We start from the raw sequence: 20,173 nt of genomic DNA on the forward strand, positions 1-20,173 counted from the left end.
ACAAAACCAAAAACCCTTGCCCTGCCCCTTCTCTGAGGCCCCGCCCCCACTCACTCCAGCCCCTCTCTCTCCGTCGCTCGCTCTCCCCCACCCTCACTCACTTTCACTGGGCTGGGGCAGGGGTTGGGATGCAGGAGGAGGTGAGGGCTCTGGGTGGGGCCAGAAATGAGGGGTTCAGGGTGTGGGATGGGGCTCAGGGCTGGGGAAGGGGTTTGGGGTGTGGGAGTGGGTGTGGGGTGTGGGTTCCAGGAGGGAGTATGGGTGTAGGAGGGGGCTCAGGGCTGGGGCAGGGGGTGGGGGTGCAGGTTCTGGGAGGGAGTTAGGGTGCGGGAGGGGGTTCCGACCTGGGGCAGGGTAGATTCAGGGTTTGGGCTCCAGCCGGGTGGCATTTACCTCAGGCGGCTCCCGGTCGGTGGCACAGTGGGGCTAAGGAAGGTTCCCTGCCTGCTTTGGCTATGTGCTGCTCCTGGAAGCGGCCGCCATGTCCGGCCCCTAGGCGAAGGCGCAGCCAGATGGCTCTGCGCCACGCACACTGCACACATCTGCAGGTGCTGCCTCCGCAGCTCCCATTGGCCGCTGTTCCCGGCCAATGGGAGCTGCGGAGCCGGCACTTGAGGCGGGAGCAGCGCGCGGAGGTTCCCTGATTGCACCTGCACCTAGGGGCTGCAGGGACATGCCAGCCACTTCCGCGGAGCTGTGCAGAGCCAGGGTAGGCAGAAAGCCTGTCTTAGCTGCGCCGTGCCGCCGACCAGACTTTTAACAGCCCAGTCAGAAGTGCTGACCAGAGCCGCCAGGGTCACTTTTTTCACCGGGCGTTCCAGTCGAAAACCGGACACCTGGCAAACCTAGTCTCTGAGGCAACATTTTTCAAAAGGGCCCTGTGTGACTTGGGAGCCGAAATCCCACTGAATTTCACTCAGCTTTGGTCTACATTAGGAACTTATGGGCGGTATCAGTACGAAAATCCACACCTTTAAGGGACATCGTTATACTGAGCTTTCCTCCAGTGTGGACAGTGCTATGTTGATGGAAGGGCTTCTCGAGCTAGCTACTGCCTCTTGGGGAGGTGGAGCACCTACGCCAATGGGAGAAGCTCTTCCATCAGTTTAGGTTGCATCTCCATTAAGTGCGACAGTGGCACAGCTGTGCTGCTGCAGCACTGCAAGTGTAGGCAAGCCCTGTGTCCCTTGAGGCCTCGCTCCCTAAAGGTAGTTAGAGGCCTAACTGCCCCTGAAACCCGTTGGAACTCGGCGCCTGAGTGCCTTTGAGGAGCTGGGTCTCAGGCACTCCGGAACTGGTTCCCTGTGCTAATACGGTCCTTGTCGCCTGGCGACAGGCGTGCCAATTAGTGCCCAGTCTGATATTGTGCTTTATCATCTGCCTACTGGAATCTGGACTGATACTACCAAGTCCTTTCACTAAACAGCCAACAGATGCTTATAGCACTCAGGCAGTCTGAACCTGAACTGTTCAGTGACCTTCTCCTGACCTGGCCCCTACTGCTTCCTGCCCTTCCTGTCTGCCTCTGCAAACATTCCCCATCCTTCCCCCTGTTGTAGGGGGAGCCCTTAAAGGGACAATGCCCCTTTTCTTCCAGCCAGTGGGTCAGAGGACCCCTCCCTCGCCCCCAATATGGAAAGTTGCAGTGAGCACATTTATTTTTAAATGCGTAGTTAGAGTCTGAAGTCCATCCCCCTCCCCGCAGTCACACCCTGAAACTGCTCTGAAAAAAGCCCCTTACACTTAACAGACTTCAAGTGCATAGGTGTGGCCATTCTCAGGGCAACAGCTGTGAGGCTGTATTCAATAGGAGGAATTCTGCTTGATGAAAGACCACAAAATATGGCCCTCAATTAAGATTGTCAAGGATTGATCTGTATTGTTCGATTTTTAAAGCAAGTCACTCATGTCTAATGTCCTGGATAGTGCAGTTTCCTATTAACTCTAACTCACACACACACACACACACACACACACACAGAGCTAAGTGGGGTCCTGGTTCATGACCTACTGCCACTCCTGATTGTTACCACTGTACAAATAATAATACTAATAATATTTTCAAAAATGACTAGTGATTTGGGGTGCTTTCATGTTCGACCGCCAAACCTGAAATGCCTTAAAAGAGGCCGGAGTTTCCGAAAGGCTGAAAACACACCCTCTGAAAGTTAGCCCCCTTTAGGGTGTCTCAAGTTGGCCACCCAAAAATGGAGGCGCCCCAAATTATTAGTCATGTTTCAAAATCCAGAATCTTGGCCATCGATGATTTAGCTGTTTCAGAACTATGTTGTTGGCCTAAATTGCCTCTTTGCTGTGCAAAAGGGCCCAAGCTTTGGGAGGATGGTTGCTGTATGACTGGGTTGGCCATATAAACTGATAAATGCCAGGTCTGCAGGGCTACAGTTCAATGAAAGAGTCCAGCTTGTATCCAGCATTTAAGAATGCTGATGGCGTAACTAATATAGCTCATGAATACCAGCAGAGCCCAAAAATTCAATTACTGCATTGGTACTGAATGAAGGACTGTCTGTTTAGAGTTGTGTGTAGTGTATGAAAAATTACTGGCTAACAAGCAATCTAATTTCAGCTCTCTCACTAGCTGCCCATGGTTGCTAGAACGGCGGAGAAAGTGAGTGTGGAAGAAAGAAGGAAACTGGCAAAAGGGAAAGAGAAAAAATGTTTTCAGTCCATTCCGGGCGCCACACGCTGCTTTTTAGGAATTGTGGCAAAAGAGTGAGCTGGGGAACTGATGATGCAACATATATATATTTTTAAAAATGAGCCTGTATGTGTATGTGAATTTAGTGTTCCTACAGGTGAGGTTCGTCTAATCATATTAGCCAGGCACAGATTAGGCAAACCATAAGCAAGTTCGGCCAGTGCAAATCAGCCCAGCTAACCCCTTCTCTTCCAGTCCTCGGAGCCCCTCCGTGTGTTCACTTGAAAATAAAGTTTAGGGGTGAAGTTAATTTCTGCACAAAATAACAAACCCACTTGGATCCTGCAACCCAAAAGGCAATTTCAAGGGAATATGGGATGGGATGGAGCAGTTTACTCGGGGATGTTCAAGCCAATGGGTGTTAGGCACCTAACTCCCTTAGGCCCCTTTGAAAATCCCAGTCCTAAAGAATCTCTAATCTCGTCCTGTTTTTGTTTATTTGTGTAGTGCCAGCAGCAGGGTCAGGTGCTTTGTAGGGAGGGATGAAGACGAAGGGTGACATCCTGGCTCCATTTAAGTCAATAGCAAGTTTACTAGCATTTCATCCAAGCTCTCTGCCCCCAAAGAGCAATCGAAATAGAGACCTGACAAACAAAGCAGGGTGCCAGAGCAGCAACAGCCTGCAGTGCAATTGAACAGTGAGACTCAGCACCCAGTTTGTCAGTTCCACGGATTGCAATATCTTTGCTCTCGCGTCTCTGTTTCAGTCAGTTAGAACCCCATGGCGGGAGGTCGGGTTCATGAGCCTCCTTAGAGAAATGTGGTGTTAAGAAAGGGATTGAACAGGGAGGGAGTGAAGCAGATGGACTGGATCAAGTAGCGGGGCCCAGGTAGATGGGGCAGCTTGAAAGAAGGCCCAGAGATAGGAAAGGAGGAGGCACAAAGTGAGCACTTGGTCTCATAGCTTGTGAAGAGTGAAGGGGATCGGGGGCGGGGTGAGTAGAAAGAGAAGCAGAGGAGTGACCACCTGAATGCATAGGGCCTTGAAGGCAAAGACGAGGCATTTAAATTGGATCCAGACCGTGAGGGGATGAAGCTGATGGAGGCAGCTGAAGAGGGCCTGAGCTATGGTTTTTATTGCAGTGGGGAAAGTATTGCAAAGCTTCATGCTGAATAAAGGGCAGTATGCCTGTCACATTATATCAAACACCGTATCAAGTTCCTGTTCAGGATTCTTCCCCTTACTGCTTGCTCTAGTTGTGCCATGGGCATCTTCAGGTATTGGCCTTCGCAGTGACCTTTAACCTCATTCAAACCCAGACTCACGGTCCGATGCTATGGAGCATTTAAAAATATGCTCTGTTGTTTAATTTGTGGCCCCATATTTCAAGGGAGTATTAGATGCAATGGACTTGAGATTATTCCGTTGAGATCAAGACTGAAATCGGATGTATTATTTGAATTTACAAATGGGGTATGCCCCACCCCCCACTATATACTTCAGGACTGATTCAGCCAAATAAACACCTCCAATAATGCCCCCAGCTTTTACACACTAGAAATCTCCTTAAAGTGATTTTAGGGATGTTTCCTACTTGACTTCTGAAAACTCCACTTGAAGGAAACCAGACCTAGAGGACCCAATTCTGCTCTCATTTCTAAGGGTGTAATGGGATCCAATGAAGGCAGAGTTGGCCTGAAGGGGACAGACATCTTCCAGAGCCTGAAGGCCAGATTCTCAGCTGGTGTATAATGTCACAGCTCCACCACTGACTTCAATGGAGCTGTACCAGATCTGAGGATCTGTCCCCAAAGTTTGATTCCCATGCAGGGCCCCGACTTGAATTAACAGGATTGCATTTGGCTCCAGCTATTTTGCCTAGTTCATCTTCATCCTTTGTTGGATCAACTGCTTTGTTGCTATAACACTTAAATGGGACAAGGTGATTCAGCCCATAGAAATTATCATAATTACACGTCTTCAAAATCCAATGCATAAGCAATACAAAAAAAAGATGACAGTTTAATATACAATATGGATCCTTCAAAGTCTCATTATATCTTCTCAGAAACGTTTTTTATGCGGAATCTGTCAAGTTAATGCCCTGGCTCCATGTATTTTGGGGTCTCACATCAGCAGTACATTTTTGTGGTCTGGGCAGAAAGCCAGCATGTTTGCCTTAGATAAGCAAATGAATGCTATGAATAGATCATTTCCCACTTCCTTGGTGCAAGGCTTGCCATTTCAGCTGTGCGAAGGTGCAGACAGAAGCATTAGAGCTTTATAATCATCTTTATTCCTTGGCCAATAATGTATGGGACAGAAAGGTGCACTTAGTCACTGCCGACTGTGTGGCTTGCTGAATAGGCACATAGGCAGTGGAGTTAGCATTTCATCTGGTGGGCTGCTCCTTTAAAATATTGGATGGCTTTAGGACATAAGTAGCTCATGGTGTGTCTGCAGTAAATGCCTCAGGCACATGTTCTACCACTGGATCCCATTGACTTCATTGGGGTGATGCAGCGTAAGCTTTGGAAGTACCATTGTGAAACCAGGAGACGAGCTGAACCTCCGTAGAAACTTGTTCTGTTTGAACTTGTGCAGCTGCCCCGTGTGACCAAGTTATTTTATGCCTTGTCCTCTGAGAATCATTTCTTTTCTCCTTGCAGAAAATCCTGAGCGTGCCGCTCTGTATTTCGTCTCTGGGGTATGCATCGGACTCATCTTGACCCTGTTGGCCTTGGTGCTGAAGGTGTCCTGCCGAACTGACTGCAAGCAATCCCCGGGGAAAAAGCCACCTCGGGAGCCGGAGAGCGACAGCGACAGCAGTGACAGTGAGGATGATTCGGACACCACTTCGGACCTGTCGGCCCGCAGGCACCGCAGGTTCGAAAGGACTTTGAACATGAACGTCTTCACCTCGGCCGAGGAGCTGGAGAGGGCTCAGAGGCTGGAAGAGCGAGAGCGCATCATCCGGGAGATATGGATGAATGGGCAGCCGGACATTCCGGGGACCAGAAGCCTGAACCGCTACTACTAAGTGTTGGGAAATCCCACAGGCCGGTACTGCAGCCTAGGTCTTCCCGGGCCTGCTAAAGAGGAGAGAGAGGAAAGGAGTGTTACATTGGAGTCTCCCCTTTTCCTTTCAGAAGGGCTAACTGGAGCAGCGTGGATGGACAGCAATAAAGCTTTCACCTTCCCCTTTTCCCTGACATATTGCTACCGACACCAGGAAATCACCCCCCAGTATTTTCTCTCTCTGGAATCAGTCTGGTTACAGCAGAGGTGGATGCCAGCTTCTCTTCTTGGTGTAGTTCAACGGTGGGTGGAAGGCATGCAAGTAAAGCCCTCCCCCAGCTCTTGGAAGTTGAACATGCTACGGTACAAACGCTGCTCTCATGCTTGCCAGGGAAACCATCAGTGTTCTGCTTTCCCCAAAGATTTCAGGAGAATCGAAAGCAAACTGAGACTGTGTGTCCACCAAAGGAAAGATAACATGGGGAGGGAGGCACAAGCGCATGATGAATGACTGTCTTGTGACTTTATAAGATGTGGGGATTCTTATGCCATGAAATCATCTTGGTGCTTGGACGTTCAACAGTGTGTCCTGTTATTTAAGATGGTGTTTTAATCTGCTTCTCAGTGGCAGCATTTTTTTACTGACACCTCAGGGATAAAATCCTTTTTTAAAAAGATGTTTCCCCTTCTTCTTCCCCACAAACCAACCTGCTCCCACCTATAATTATGGTATTATAGGAGATGTGTCAGTGATCAGTGAAATGTTAAACAGCCTCAAAGAGGTTGAAAGGGGTTTTGTTTGTTTTGAATTGATATATATATATATATATTTGAAGAGGCTGCACAGCAATGTGCCTTATTCTTTTTTATTGTTAAACTACAGTTTTCCATGGATAGTGATGCACAATGTTTTATATATTTTATTAAAAAAATAAAAGAAAAGGTTTGTATTTACAAGAGAAAAATGGGGATGAAATGGGTCAAATACGCCAGGAGGATGGGAAATAAATGCGAAATAAACTCTGCTTTGTTTATATCTGTTTTAATTTGCATCCTTGCTCCTGGCTCATGCTTCGCTGCAGTAAGATACCTTGGAAGAACAACAAGCTTTTGCAGCCACTCAAAGCTGGCGCAAGTGTCTAAGGCAGTGGTAGGCAACCTGCGGCCCGCAGGTTGCCTACCACTGGTCTAAGGGTACGTCTACACTGCAAAAGAAGGTGTGTTCTTAACTCAGGTTAGTCAACGCAGGTTAAAAAAGCAGTGAAGATACAGCAACTTGGCTTTTAACTTCACACACACACACACACACACACACACACACACACACACACACACACCTACCTACCCCTCCCTCTCTACCTACCTGAGGTGGCACCAAACATGGTGCGTGGCTAGCTAGTTCTTGCTCACATGCTCAGGGTCTAACTGATCATCATATGTGGGGTCAGGAAGGAATTGTCCCCCTGATTAGATTGACAATGACTTTGAGGGAGGAGGTTGTCTTCCTCTTCGGCGTGTGGGTGGGGATCGCTGCCAGGACTATCTGGGTATATGTCAATCATTTCCCGGCCAATGCAGGGCTACACCTCAGTCCCTCCTATTTCCTGCCTGTGGCACTTCATAGCCTAATCTCTTGTGAGCCGCAATATTTGGTTTAATTTTGGTGGGTGGGTTTAGTGTGTTGATGCTGGGTGAGGATGGTGGCCTGTGATATACAGGCGGCCAGACTACATGATCAGGTGGTCCACTCTGGCCTCAAACTCTATGACATACCCTAAATAGCCGTTAAATCCTATCCATGCCTAGGGCTCCTCTCACACCCTTACGCACCCTTTTCCATTGTTCTCTGAGCACATCAACCTATTTCAGTGGTGCCTGCTTCCATGAACAACTGCTCTATGGATCAGTTCTATAAAGGCTTGTTCCAAAGCTCCTTGAAGTCAGTGGAGTGACTTCCCTTGATTTCAAGGTGTTTTGAATATACCCCAACATCCCAAGCCTTGCCGGGTGCTTGATAGTGACAGATGCCAGTGTTAAATTAATAAACTTGAGAAACATAAAAAAAAAACCCTTAATATTCATTAGCACATTTTAGCGCTTCATGAATAGTATGTGCTAGTTTTTATTAGCTGGGTCATAACTCTGCAGTGAACACATTAACTCAGGTTCTTACTCTGGTGTTGCTCCTATCTCCTCCATCCCATCCACATACACAACCCTTTCATACCAGTTTGGTGAGACTTTGAACCTGGGCCATAGGGCCCATCTGGGTATAGGCTAGAGCTTGGGTTCTGCTTCCACTTGGGCTGGTAGCCTGCCCACTTTGCAGTGAGGACTCAGACTAAATCACTCAGGTGCTGATAATTTGCCAAGGCCTTCCCATACTTGCCCCAGAAGGACAGACAAGTTCTTCTTCGAGTGCTTGTTCATGTCCATTCCAATCAGGTGTGTGCACGGTAGCCGGAAGATTTTTCCCCTAGCAGCATCCGTCAGGTTGACCTGGGCGCCCCCTCTAATCGCGCCTTTATGGCGCTCAATATAGAGCCCTGCCGACCCGCCACCCCCTCAGTTCCTTCTTACCGTCAGAGATGGTTAGCTGGAACTTCCCATAGTCCTCTAGGACAGAGGCAGCTCCGGTTTCAGGTCTGGCTTCGGCGCCGACATCAGCTTCGGTGCCAGCATCAGCTTCGGTGCTGCCGCTATTACCGGCGCCGGCTTCAACAGTGGCTCCTGCGCCACCAACAGCGGCTCCAGTAAGTGACTACATTCGGTGCTGACAGCCCCAGCACTAAGCATGACATCATCCATGGCGGCCAGTATGGGACAGCTTAGACATGATCGTAACCCTGCCTCGCCCAGTACTCAACTCCCTCCTGTGGTGGCTTGACCCACAGGGAGTATATGCACGAGTCCCCTTCACTCAAAGAAGAAAAAACTGGTTACTCACCTTCTCGTAACTGTTGTTCTTCGAGATGTGTTGTTCATGTCCATTCCAATATCCACCCATCTACCCCGCTGTCAGAGTAGCCGGCAAGAAGGAACTGAGGGAGTGGCGGGTCAGCAGGCTCTATAGTGAGTGCTATGGAGGTGCGACTCCAGGGAATGCCCAGGCCGACCCGACGGATGCTGCTAGGGGGAAATCTTCCAGCTACTGTGCACACGCACACATACCTGATTGGAATGGACATGAACAACACATCTTGAAGAGCAACAGTTACGAGAAGGTGAGTAACTGTTTTTTCTCCCACAATTCACTCGGAAAGAATCAGAGCGTGGCTTAGCTTGCAATGTAGCTACACACCTGGGCGAGGCTAACCCGGGTGCTAATCACCCACGTTAACTCTGCAGTGAAGACATACCTTAAGGGCTGGTGCTCAGGCATCACTTAGGAGCTTTCAGCCATTCCACTCTCTGTGTTGCAAAGTGCTGATAAAGGAAACGGTGATGAAAAGCACCGAGCACCCTTAGCCCCCCCTGAAGTCACTGGGAGTTGAGGACACACAGCCCCTCCCAGGAAGCACTTTTCACATTTGCAAGGATTTACCTTTCATGCTAGACCACTCGCACCTGAATGCATCCAACAGCCTTTCTGGGATTAATGTCTTTGCCTGCGAGGTCTGAACCAGCTGGGGGTCTAAGCAGCCACATGACATTCCTTTAGCTGATTGAAAATAGGTTAAATAGGCACCTGCCCTCTCACAGCAACTGCCCAATAAGAACCAAGCTGAGCAACTGCAGCTGGTCTCACTCGTGACTTCAAGCAACAGGAGGCTGGACTGGCCGGCCATGGGTCTGAACAGCCGTGGCAGATACAAGGGCGACATAAGTTACAGCGACCGAAGCGCTGTCCACCCCGGCGCGATGCTGGCGGGAGACGCTCTCCTGCTGACATAGCTTCCGTCTCTCGCAGCGAGGGAGTAATTATGCCGACGGGAGAGCGCTCGCTCATCGGCACACAGCGTCCTCCCCAGATGCGCTACAGCGGCACAGCTGCACCCATGTAGCGCTGTGATGTAGACTTGCCCTTAGAAAAGCCACTTAAATTTGACCCGGCCGCCCCGCCATCAGGCCAGCAGGGAAGGGGCTTTGCTGGTATGTCAGCCAGTGGCTAAAGAGGGAGCCTGGGCCCGGGGCTGCCCCGCCATTGCGTCCCTGCCAACTTCAGTGTGCTGTCTTCTTCCTCATAGGAACAAGGGGGGGGGGGGGGTGGAAGAGCCATTGTCTCCTTTTTTTAAATGGGGGAGGGCCATGCCCCCACTTTTAAGAATCTTTCCTAGCAAAGGCTTCTCATGCTCTTAAAGGGACAGGCACCTGAATATGGTGGCGGTCATAGAAAAAATAATGCCTCTTTGGTTGTATTCTCTTTCCCAAGTGATCCCTCCAACATGTCCCCCGCTGCACTGCCCTCTCCCAATGTGTACATCCCAGACAACGCACCAGGGGTGTTCAGGAAGGCGTGTTCTGCCACAGACATCCTGTGTGGCCTTGCACAAGACATATAGGGCCAAGTTGTTAGGTGCTTAAAGATGCAGCTAGGTGACTCGTGTGATCTTAAAAAGGGCCTAAGTGCTTAATTCCCATACACAGTTAGAGGCTTTTGACAGTCCCAACAGCTCTCTAGCTGCACCCTTAGGGGCCTATATACCTTTAAAAATCTGTCCCTCACTCTCCCTGGCCCAGAGCCTCAAAGGTATTTAGGCACCTAACACCCCTGAAATCAATGCTGTCTGAATACCTTTGAGGATTGGAGCTGTGCCTCAGTTGCCCATCTGTAAAATGGGGATAAAAGCACTTCCCTACCTCGCAGGGGTGCTGGGAGGATAAATACATTGCAGATTGTGAGGGACACAGCTACTGTGGTGCTGGGGGGGCCTCATAAACAGTATGTTTGAATATGGCACCCCATTTACTAGTTAAGTATTTTAGGACTCATCTGAGAACTTCTTGCTCCTTGGCATAGTAACAATTCAATGAGGGGTCTCTAACTGAAACCAATGGAGCGTTGTAGCCTTTTCATAAATGTGAATGCTGACTTTACCAGCACGGGTCCAGAGCTCAACGTGATCACCAAATATGGAAATTCGGGGCTAGATTTAAAACTAGGTCTGGTGACACTAAGCATCACAGTGCCTAACTTTTAGGCCCTTTGAAAATCACTGGGAATCACAAAGCCTGAGGTAGGCGCCTAGGCTCCCTACACAATGAATGGGGAGAGATGGGGTCAGAATGGCATTCACAAAAGCCAGCATGCTATGCGACTCCATGCCTAAGCTAGTCAGTGGGAGATGCCAAGCCAAGCACGTAGCTCTGAGAGGGAGAAGTCCTAGCTGCATGGAGGCACCTCTCTGAACTTGGGAGTCTCAGCTGCAAACCCTGTCTTGGAGTTAGGTACCTACGCTGTAGCTACAAGAAGCTGCAGGGGACGGTCCGGTGGTTGGGGTACTCACCTGGGATAGGGGAGACACCCAGTTCAATTCCTCCTGCCCCCTGAGGGACAGAAGGCTTTTGATCAGGGCTCTGCCACCTGTCAGGCATCTGCTGTAACCGCTGGGCTCTGAGATGGTCTGATGTAGGTCTCTCTCCTGTCGAAACTGTTCCACTGTAGATAAATAGCTTTAAAAAGCCCTGGAGGAGGGGCCTGGATCTTAGATCTCTCACTCCCCATTCTTGCACTCACCCGCAGGCTACAGAGTCATTCTCATGCTTGTGCTTTCTCGTGTGCTCTCTGGCCCAATGACGCTTTCATAATTTATCCACAGTGCAACAGGCGCGAGTGAAGGAGGCCCACATTGGCATAGCCCATGGCCCTGTAGCCAAGTTAGGCAGAGGGAACACCCATCTCCCCCCTGCTATGTGCAGCACTCTGGGGCTCAGGCATCTGGACTCCTAGAGTGGAGCAGCAGCGTGCCTGCTCAGAGGCAGAAACATAGGCACCTAGGGGACTTTTACTGCAAAAATGTAATGCTGGAGCAAGTTTAGGCACTTGAAATGTTCAGCAGCAGCTGAGCGGGAGTTTTGTGAATCCCAGAAGGGCCTGATTCTGGGATTTAAGTGCCTAAAGTAACTAAGTCCTTTTGTGACACTAGCCCTACGTGTTAGATCTTGCAAACTACTAGTCACACCAGTAGTCAAACTGAAGTCCAGTCTATTTGCCTGCAGTCTGTGCCATCATTCACATGTCTGGCAAGACTACAAACATAGGCATGGGAACTCTGGGTGTGGGGGGTGCTGTAGCACCCCCAGGGGCTCTGCTCCTGGCCCTGTATGAAGGGCTCTGTGTCACCCCACCTGTGGTCCAGCCTCGGATCCCTTACCCCTGTCTGTATCACCCCCCTGGAGCCATGGCCTACTCCTGGCCTCAGCTCTGGGGGGGTGGGGCAGGGGGCGCGATAGGGGTAAGGGGGGGGTCATGAGGTAAAAAGTTTTGGGACCACTGCTTTACAGTTTCGTTAGCTGGCTTTCAGCCCCCCCCCCCCCCCTCCGGCTGAATACAAACACTAGACTGGTTCCAATTACATACTCATCGTTTTTTCCTGTTCATTCCCCACCCTTCTGGATTTGCCACAGTCATTCCCACCTCACACGGTCATCCCAGTTTCGAGGCACTGACCTCTGATGGGGAACTTTGTTCAATGTACCCTGAAAAGCTAGGTAATGCGATGTCTGCTGCCTTTCCCATGTCCACGCTGGTGTTAATATCCTCAAAGAATTCCAGCGAGTTAATGAGGCCTGGCTTTCCCTTCCGCAACTCTCCCTGGCTCTACTTAACCCCTTGACTGCCATGGTGCTCAGCACACCAGGGGCTACCCAAATAAAGCAAGTTCGCTTAGCCAGCAGCTCTGCAGAATGTCAAGTATATGCTCAGGATGTTGTGGGAATGGGTGTTTCCTCTCTCGCTGCATGAGTTTCCAAAGCCTCTCGAGCAGTTAATCGTGTTATACATTCTCACGCAGCCTCTGGCGCTCATAGATGTTACTGTGGTCTCCCTCACAATGAATGTTTAACAACCTGCTCTGAGCTAGTGTCGCAGCCCCCTGAAAAACCAAAATCTCAAGATACTGGCTTCTTTCCACGCTCTATAATTACCAGGTTTTCCGCCTCACCATTCTCTTCCCTGCCTCCACCCCACTTCATTTAGTTCCTCCACCCTTTGTTTATATATTTTTTTAATACAGCCAAGGTCTTTGGCTCAAGGACTGTCACATGTAAGGTCACTCTCTGAGAACAGCATTCCCTGCTGGCTTTGCTTGGTTGTTTATACCATCACTGAAGTATGTACTGTTGTTAATACCTACAGCCTGAAGAGGTACACTCTTTGAGTGAAAAATGCCAGGTTAGCAGCAATGGAGCCTGAACTCACCCTTCCAGAGAACAGATCCCCAGGCAGCAGCCGTGTAATTTTCACCCCTAGTAAGCTTCACCTCTGCCTTGGAGGATTCCTTTGATGAGATGAAGGGGTAGTTGAGTGGCCAAGCTAGTTCAGTTCTTGGCTCCTCTGTCTGAGCTATAAACTGGGCAATCTCAGGCTAGGCCACTGCACAAGTTGTTCTTACAGGAGCAGGGGCCAAATGCGATAGCACGGACACCTGTCTGCTAGGAACGGATTGAGCTCACAGCATTCATTTCACACAGGGCATAGATTATTATTCATACTAGCCCCTGCCCTATGTCCCTTCGATACTTGTACAGCCCCCATTACCATAGTGTCTGAGTGCCTCACATTCTTCAATGTATTTATCCTCACAACACCCCGGAGAGGCAGGGCTGTGCTATTAACCCCCTTTTACAGATGCGGAACTGGGGCACAGAGACGACATTCACAGAGGGGACTCAGGCACTGCAGCTGAGCTAGGTATGTACGTGACGGTCAGTTTCTGTCACAAGAAGGTTGGGGAGAGGGGAAAGAAAAGGAAATCTTGTTCTCATTTTACTGATAGGGACCTGAGGCACAGTGAGACGAAGTGGTTTGTCAAAGGTCTCACAGGCCGTCTTTAGCAGAGCCAGGAACTGAACCCACAACTCCCGCGTCCCAGTCCATTATTATTTGTATTACTGTAGTCCCTAGGAGCCCTAGTCATAAACAAGGGCCCCATTGTGCTAGGTGCTGTACAAACACAGAACAAAAAGATGGTCCCTGCCCCAGACAATTTACAATGTGAGTAAAAGACAAGAGACAGCAGGTGACTACAGACAGACAAATGGGGGAGTACAAGGAAACACTATTGATCAGCGCGATAGGCTGCGGCCTCAGCACCGTAGTAGTCTAACCATTGTACCTTAACCATGTGAGCGTCCTTTTCAGCAGGGTACTGCCAGATGGCCCCAGCTTTTGGATCGCTATGGAGCCGGACTTGGTTGGAACTGGTGAGAAAGTCCTGTAGGAAAGCACCTTCCTTGTAGGATGCTTTCAGTCCCGGGGGCTCCAGCCTTCTGCAGCCCCTGGTCTCTCCAGCAGGAGGCATTCTACAGCACTGAGGTGCTCCATGCAAAATGTTTCCGCAGATTCCTGGGGAGAGTTGATGGGCTCATCCTGCCAGCCCCACCATTCCCCAAGCACAGATTCCTAAGTCCACAGGGATGAAAGGAAGTGATGCCACAGAGGAAACAATCCCTACTTCCCAATATCTCTGTATAAGATGGCTATTACCTTGATAGCTATTAGAGCCAATCAAGATCAGTCAAGACCAAGACCAAGTAAGCGTTGTTGCCCCTTCTCCCAGTACCAGTGTCACCCTTCTGCTGAGCAGCAGTAGCTATCAGGGCCTTGCGGGTTAGCTTTTCAGTGGAGGAGAAGTCAGTGATGTGGAGTTTGGGTATGTGCTAAGTGAAACTTGCTTGTTTACACATATACAGCAGTCCCAGAACAGAGGTGGCAATCCCGCGCTTCAGCAATCTCAGCCCTGCGCCACTGCCCCATTCCCAGGGAGCAACTCGGCCTCAGACTCTGCTCAGAGACCAAATGAGGAGGGCAACCACCTACTGGATGCACAGCACGCTAATACAGACAACTTGCAAGAGTAGGCGTTACAGCGCCACCTGCCATAACAGCATGTGTCTCACACACACAAAATGGGAAACGTTTTCAGGTTTGTACAAAATCTTCACAAAAGATTTTTTTTTCAAATGTGGCTGATAGTTTGATTTAAAACCAACAACAACAACAACAAAACATTTTGAAGTTATTGTCTTCTCTCCCCTTTTTTTTTTCCCTCTGCCATTTTCTGAGACATAATGAAAAATAAGGGAGACAAGACTGGAAACTGAACTCTTTTCAGTTTTGAAAGCCGAGCGGTTTTCATTTTTCCATCAAAATTGGATAATTAAAAAAAAAACCCTAAATATTCTCCACAAAATGCATTTTTGAAAAAAATTGACAAAAATGTTTCAAAATGAAAAATGTTAATCAGTTCCAGAGGTAAGTACTGTATCTTAAGAAGTCTATTGAGTTTTCATGTCTGCCATCTATCTACCTACTCAAGGAGGTGGAGGGGCTACAATTAGGGTGACCAGATGTCCCAATTTTATAGGGACAGTCCCGATATTTGGGGCTTTGTCTTATATACGTGCCTATTACCCCCAACTCCCATCCTGATTTTTCACACTTGCTGTCTGGTCACCCTAGCTACAATACAATGATAATATACAACACACGGGTGCACCACCTTCTGCACCATCTTCCTTTGAGGATACAATGGATTTTCCTATTGCAGAGTTGCCTTCTTATAGGATTTTCCCTCCCAGCATGCCTTTCTGGAGCTGCTCCTTTAAATTTGGCAGATCCAAGCAGCTGCAGACCCAAAAAGACCATTTTGCCAGAGGCTGTTGTTTTCTGTCTCTCTATTCCAGCTGAGAAGTACCTGTTATGTTTTCCCTTTCTTATTGCTGAGGAGATGGCACACAATCACAGCAGATGATTTGGCCTGTGTTTTCCATGAGTTCACTTGTCAGTTCCTATTTTCTTCCAGGAAAATAAATATAAGTCTAGAGGGTAGAGAACAACCACGTTTATATGAAAAGTTAAATATCGTTTGTTCAAAACAAGACTGGATGATGGCTGAACAAAATGAGCTCGAATGATCTAGCAGAAACAGGGCAAGGCAAACACTTATTATGAAGGGGACATTTTTGCTTGGGTCCTTTGCCAAGTGTAAACATTGCCTCTTTGGTACCTTCTTGGAGCTTCAATCATTTCTGCTGGATAACAGGGTTTTGTTTTTTTAAGGCAAACATTTTCTAAAGACACAAATAGTTGAAACAAGTAACGGAAATAAAGCAGAGAGATGGCAAATTTCTTCCTCAGTGCTATGAGAAAGTGCCTATTTCTATTACAACTTCACATAGGAATATAAACCGTAATGACAGTCAAAGGGAAACGGCATTTTTAAAAATATGTGGGCTTTCCAAATAAAAAGGAATCTTTCTTTACAGCTCCCGAAGGGGCACTGTCTCGACTGGCTTATTTCCTTGTTGTGTTCTGAATAATATGTTTTTCTGCATCACAAATGCAATGTGAGTTCCCTGCAGCACTTTTTGTGGATGTGGTGGCAATTCTGGAAAAAAGCATCTTCCGGCTTTGAGAATGCTGGTGATTTGTACATTCCATTTCTTGCAAAGTTCTTTAAATCCCCTTTGGTGTGGAACCATCCTAGCCACATTCTCTGGGTAAAGGGACTTTTGTTTAAATAATGAATTGTTTAAAAGGGACAGAATTAGGTCTCTTCCATCCAGCGCCTTCATTTTTGGCATCTGCTAGACCACCCAGGAGGCTGTGTGCTCAGAAGGCATTCAACACCCTTTCTATACTGCTCCTTGCATGAAGTGCTTTTCCTTAAAGAAACCATACTGCTGTATTTGCCAATACTAAAACTATTTGCTGCTATGTTTGGAACCATTCCTGTCATAGGTATCTGACTCCCAGGACGACATTTGTGTAGTTCTGATTTATTTTAAAAGGCCAGGTGCAGAAAAGCAGTGAATGAATCTCCAAGCACATTAGCCTAAGCATAAAACATTAGTCGCCCAAGTCAGTATTGATTATCCTGCATCGACACTTGGAGCGCACTCCTCGTCATGGAAAGTGAGATAAAAATGATTTGGCAGGTAAGCTTTTTTTGTGGCTGACAAAAAAATCATTTTGCAATGATTGCTAATAATATTGGCTTGAGATTCTGCAACTAGTGGTGACTGCCTTAGGTGCCTACCTTGAGACACCTCAAAGGGTCTGGATTTTCAGAGGGTAAGGGCACAGCAATTTCTGCAAAATCAGGCATCCTTAGGTTATCTTAATGTGAGCATGCAAAAATCCCTAATCAACTGTGAAAACCTTGGCTGGTCTCTTCATGCAGCACAACTTCTGTTTATGCTGAAGTATTCCAACGTCCTTTGCAGACAGAATATCTAAATGCATATTTGCAAAGAGGGAGAGAGAATACAGCTCTCCCAGCCAGTTTTCTTTGTGGAGTGGGGAGGAGCCATCCGTAGTGCCTGCTACTGCAGCCAGGGACATAAGGGAGACTGGAGCTTCCAGCCCACTTGCTGTGGCTTGTAGGGTCAGTTTTTGGACTGAGTTCCTGACTGACCCAGTGCTTGAGCACGATATTAAGGCTTATTGGGCTGCAGGAGGTGCTATTGTGATGGCTACAGTCTTGACCAATACACTGGGGCTGGAACCAGGGATCTCCAGAGCTAAACCTATGAGCTGCTAAAGCACACTAGTGGGGGCTGTAACAGACTCATAGGTATGTCTACACTACCCGCAGATCAGCGGGCAGCGACCAATCCAGCGGGGATCGATTTATCGTGTCTAGTCTAGACGTGATAAATCGACCCCCGAGCGCTCTCCCTCAACTCCAGTATTCCAGCATTGCGAGAGGCACAGGCAGAGTCGACAGGGGAGCGGCAGCAGTCGACTCACTGCGGTGAAGACACCACGGTAAGTTGATCTAAGTACATCGCCTTCAGTTACGTTATTCACGTAGCTGAAGTTGCGTAACTTAGATCGATCCTCCCTCCCCGCCCCCCCCCCCAATGTAGACCAGGGCATAGTCTCTGTGGCTCAAACACACACTCACCAGTAGGCTACACAGTCATTTTGGATGAGAAGTAATGTGGAGGTCCCTGACCATTTGTAGACTTTAAAAGCTACAATATAACCTGGTATCCTGACTAAAAAATCCCACAGCGGTAACTGCCTTCTGCTCATTTAAATTGCCCCTCTAGTTTCAGCTGGAAAAATAATTTTTTATTCTCTGCCTAAACTGTTGTCTAACGTTGTTGTTGCAGTAGGGCTCCTGCATTTCAGAGCTAGGTACGTGACCGACTGCATGCATATTTATCGGAAGACTGTAAAAATGGAAGGTGCCCTATACATCTGAGTAAAGTATATTTACTTCCTTACAGTAAATGGCACTAGCAATGCACAGGCAGTGGTGCTAGCCATCCTTTTGTGGGGCTCATACACCCATTCCAGGGAAAAAACTAACAAGTTTCCTAGAGCCTGAAGGGACCACTCTGACCATCTAGGCTGCCTGCATGTATAACAGAGTCCATAGAACTGCCCCAAAGTAATTCCTGTTTGAACTAGGGCATTTTTTTAAAAAACATCCAGTCTTGATTTTAAAATTACCAGGTTCTGGAACAGCCTTCCGGTAAGAATAACAGGGAGGGGTGTAAGAAACCTAACTGTGTTTTAAGATGGAATTTGATATGTTGATTAATAGGATTACATGAGGGGGTTGTCTGTGATAGGACAGTGGGCTCAGTAACCCCGAAAGTCCCTTCCTGTCCCACACCTTTCCCCTACCCCTCTAGGAAGTGTGGGCGTTTTACAGCAAAGCTTGAATTTGCAATGGGAATGAGAACTTCCCTTCATTAAATGCAAAACCGATATTACACTTGACATCCTTTTTCGAAACCTTTGGTTTTGGTACAACTAATCTGCTGCTGTCTGTATCAAAACCATACTGCACATATTACCGTGCCATCAGCTAAATTATCCCTGATGCTTGTGGGATTATGCAGCACTCTGTATGAATACTATTGAGCGACCTGCATTAGTATTCCATGTTTGTAACTACAATTGGTCAGGAACTTTCCAATGAAGGCCAGTGTGTGAAAACTTAAACTTTGTGGGAAGAGTTCAATTTTGCCAAAGGTCTTGATTAAAAAAGTTGCAAAATTGTCAAAACATTTTGTTTTGCCATTTTTGAAAAAAAAAATGCTGGTTTTCATGTTCAAATGTTAGATAAGTATATTTAAAAAAATAACAATGGTGAAAACACACATTTTGATTGATCTGGACTTTTTTCTTTTTTTAATTTTCAGTTTGCAAAAATTTGAGATTCTGACCATTCCACCTGCTTCAGGTTGGGGAAATTCTTTGGTCTTGTGGGCTAAACCATACGTGTGTGGTACCAAGGATTAGAAGCCAGGATTTTCAGTTTCAGAACCACTTCACCCGAAGGAGAATCTTCACTAGCTGGTTTGTATAAGGTCTGTTATGTTCTATGCCCCAGCTGCTACTTTGTGATGCAATCACACCCATGCCAGCAAGTATCAGAGGGGTAGCCGTGTTAGTCTGAATCTGTAAAAAGCAACAGAGGGTCCTGTGGCACCTTTCAGACTAACAGAAGTATTGGGAGCATAAGCTTTCGTGGGTAAGAACCTCACTTCTTCAGATGCAAGCAGGCTCTGGTGAGAATTGTCACATTATGTGACCCTTCCACAGGTTGCTTCAGTGAGAAGCCACAAAATCTGATGGACAAAGCGACATTTGAAATAAAAACTAACATATGAGCTTGGGCTGGTGCTGATAGGACAAGCTACTGCTTCTTTCTGGGCCCTTGAAAAAGAGTGAGATGCTGGAAAGTGCTCCGGCTGCATTCTGTGTCTTCACTCCAGTCATGTACAGCACTCCACCTCTCAAAGCTTGTCAAGGAATTCAGACCAGCACCTGTCCATTAACTCCTCTTAACCTCTTTTGCCAGCCAATTAGGCATTGTGTCTATCAACAACCTGACTGCTTTACATGGCCCTTTGAGGTTTTCCATTATCTCCTCTGTCATAAATCTTGCAGATATCAATGCACACCCTACTTTGGGCAGAGCCTGAGCTACCCTTGACACAAAATGAAGGACTGCTAAAAATCTTCTCAGCACATTCCTCTTGTGTTGCCTTGTGCTGAGGCAAATTATTATTATTAACTGCATCCAAAAATAACTGTGTTAAAAGAACAGCATTAAGGTTGCAAAGTCAAGCACTCAAAAGTTAGGAAATGCCAGACTTAAGGCTGCCTCTGCAACCTTAGCTGAGCCCCCTTTTGCGTTTGCATTATGATGTAGCCTTTAATTACATGATCACATACTATTTTTTCCCCCCAATAGGACCCAGTCTCATTGAGCAAATGAATAGTCATTCAATATTTTATTTCAGCCTCCGCAGTCAATGTGTGTGTTGGGAGGTAGGTACACTACAGCAGGGTGTATGAAGTTGTGGGG

The 20,173-nt window shown here is 47.7% G+C and overlaps 1 protein-coding gene across 1 annotated transcript in view; it reads left to right on the forward strand.

Moving 5' to 3' along the window:
* EVA1A (eva-1 homolog A, regulator of programmed cell death) overlaps nucleotides 1-6,700 on the forward strand; it is an 81,111-nt gene extending 74,411 nt beyond the window's left edge. Inside the window, exon 4 of the mRNA XM_034766913.1 lies at nucleotides 5,330-6,700. Within this exon, the coding sequence (XP_034622804.1) occupies nucleotides 5,330-5,700 (371 nt within the window). The 3' untranslated portion in view covers nucleotides 5,701-6,700. The remainder of the gene's footprint in view (nucleotides 1-5,329) is intronic.
* Nucleotides 6,701-20,173: the final 13,473 nt, after the last annotated feature.

This window comes from Trachemys scripta, chromosome 3, assembly GCF_013100865.1.
Source record: "Trachemys scripta elegans isolate TJP31775 chromosome 3, CAS_Tse_1.0, whole genome shotgun sequence".
Lineage (NCBI taxonomy): Eukaryota > Metazoa > Chordata > Testudines > Emydidae > Trachemys > Trachemys scripta.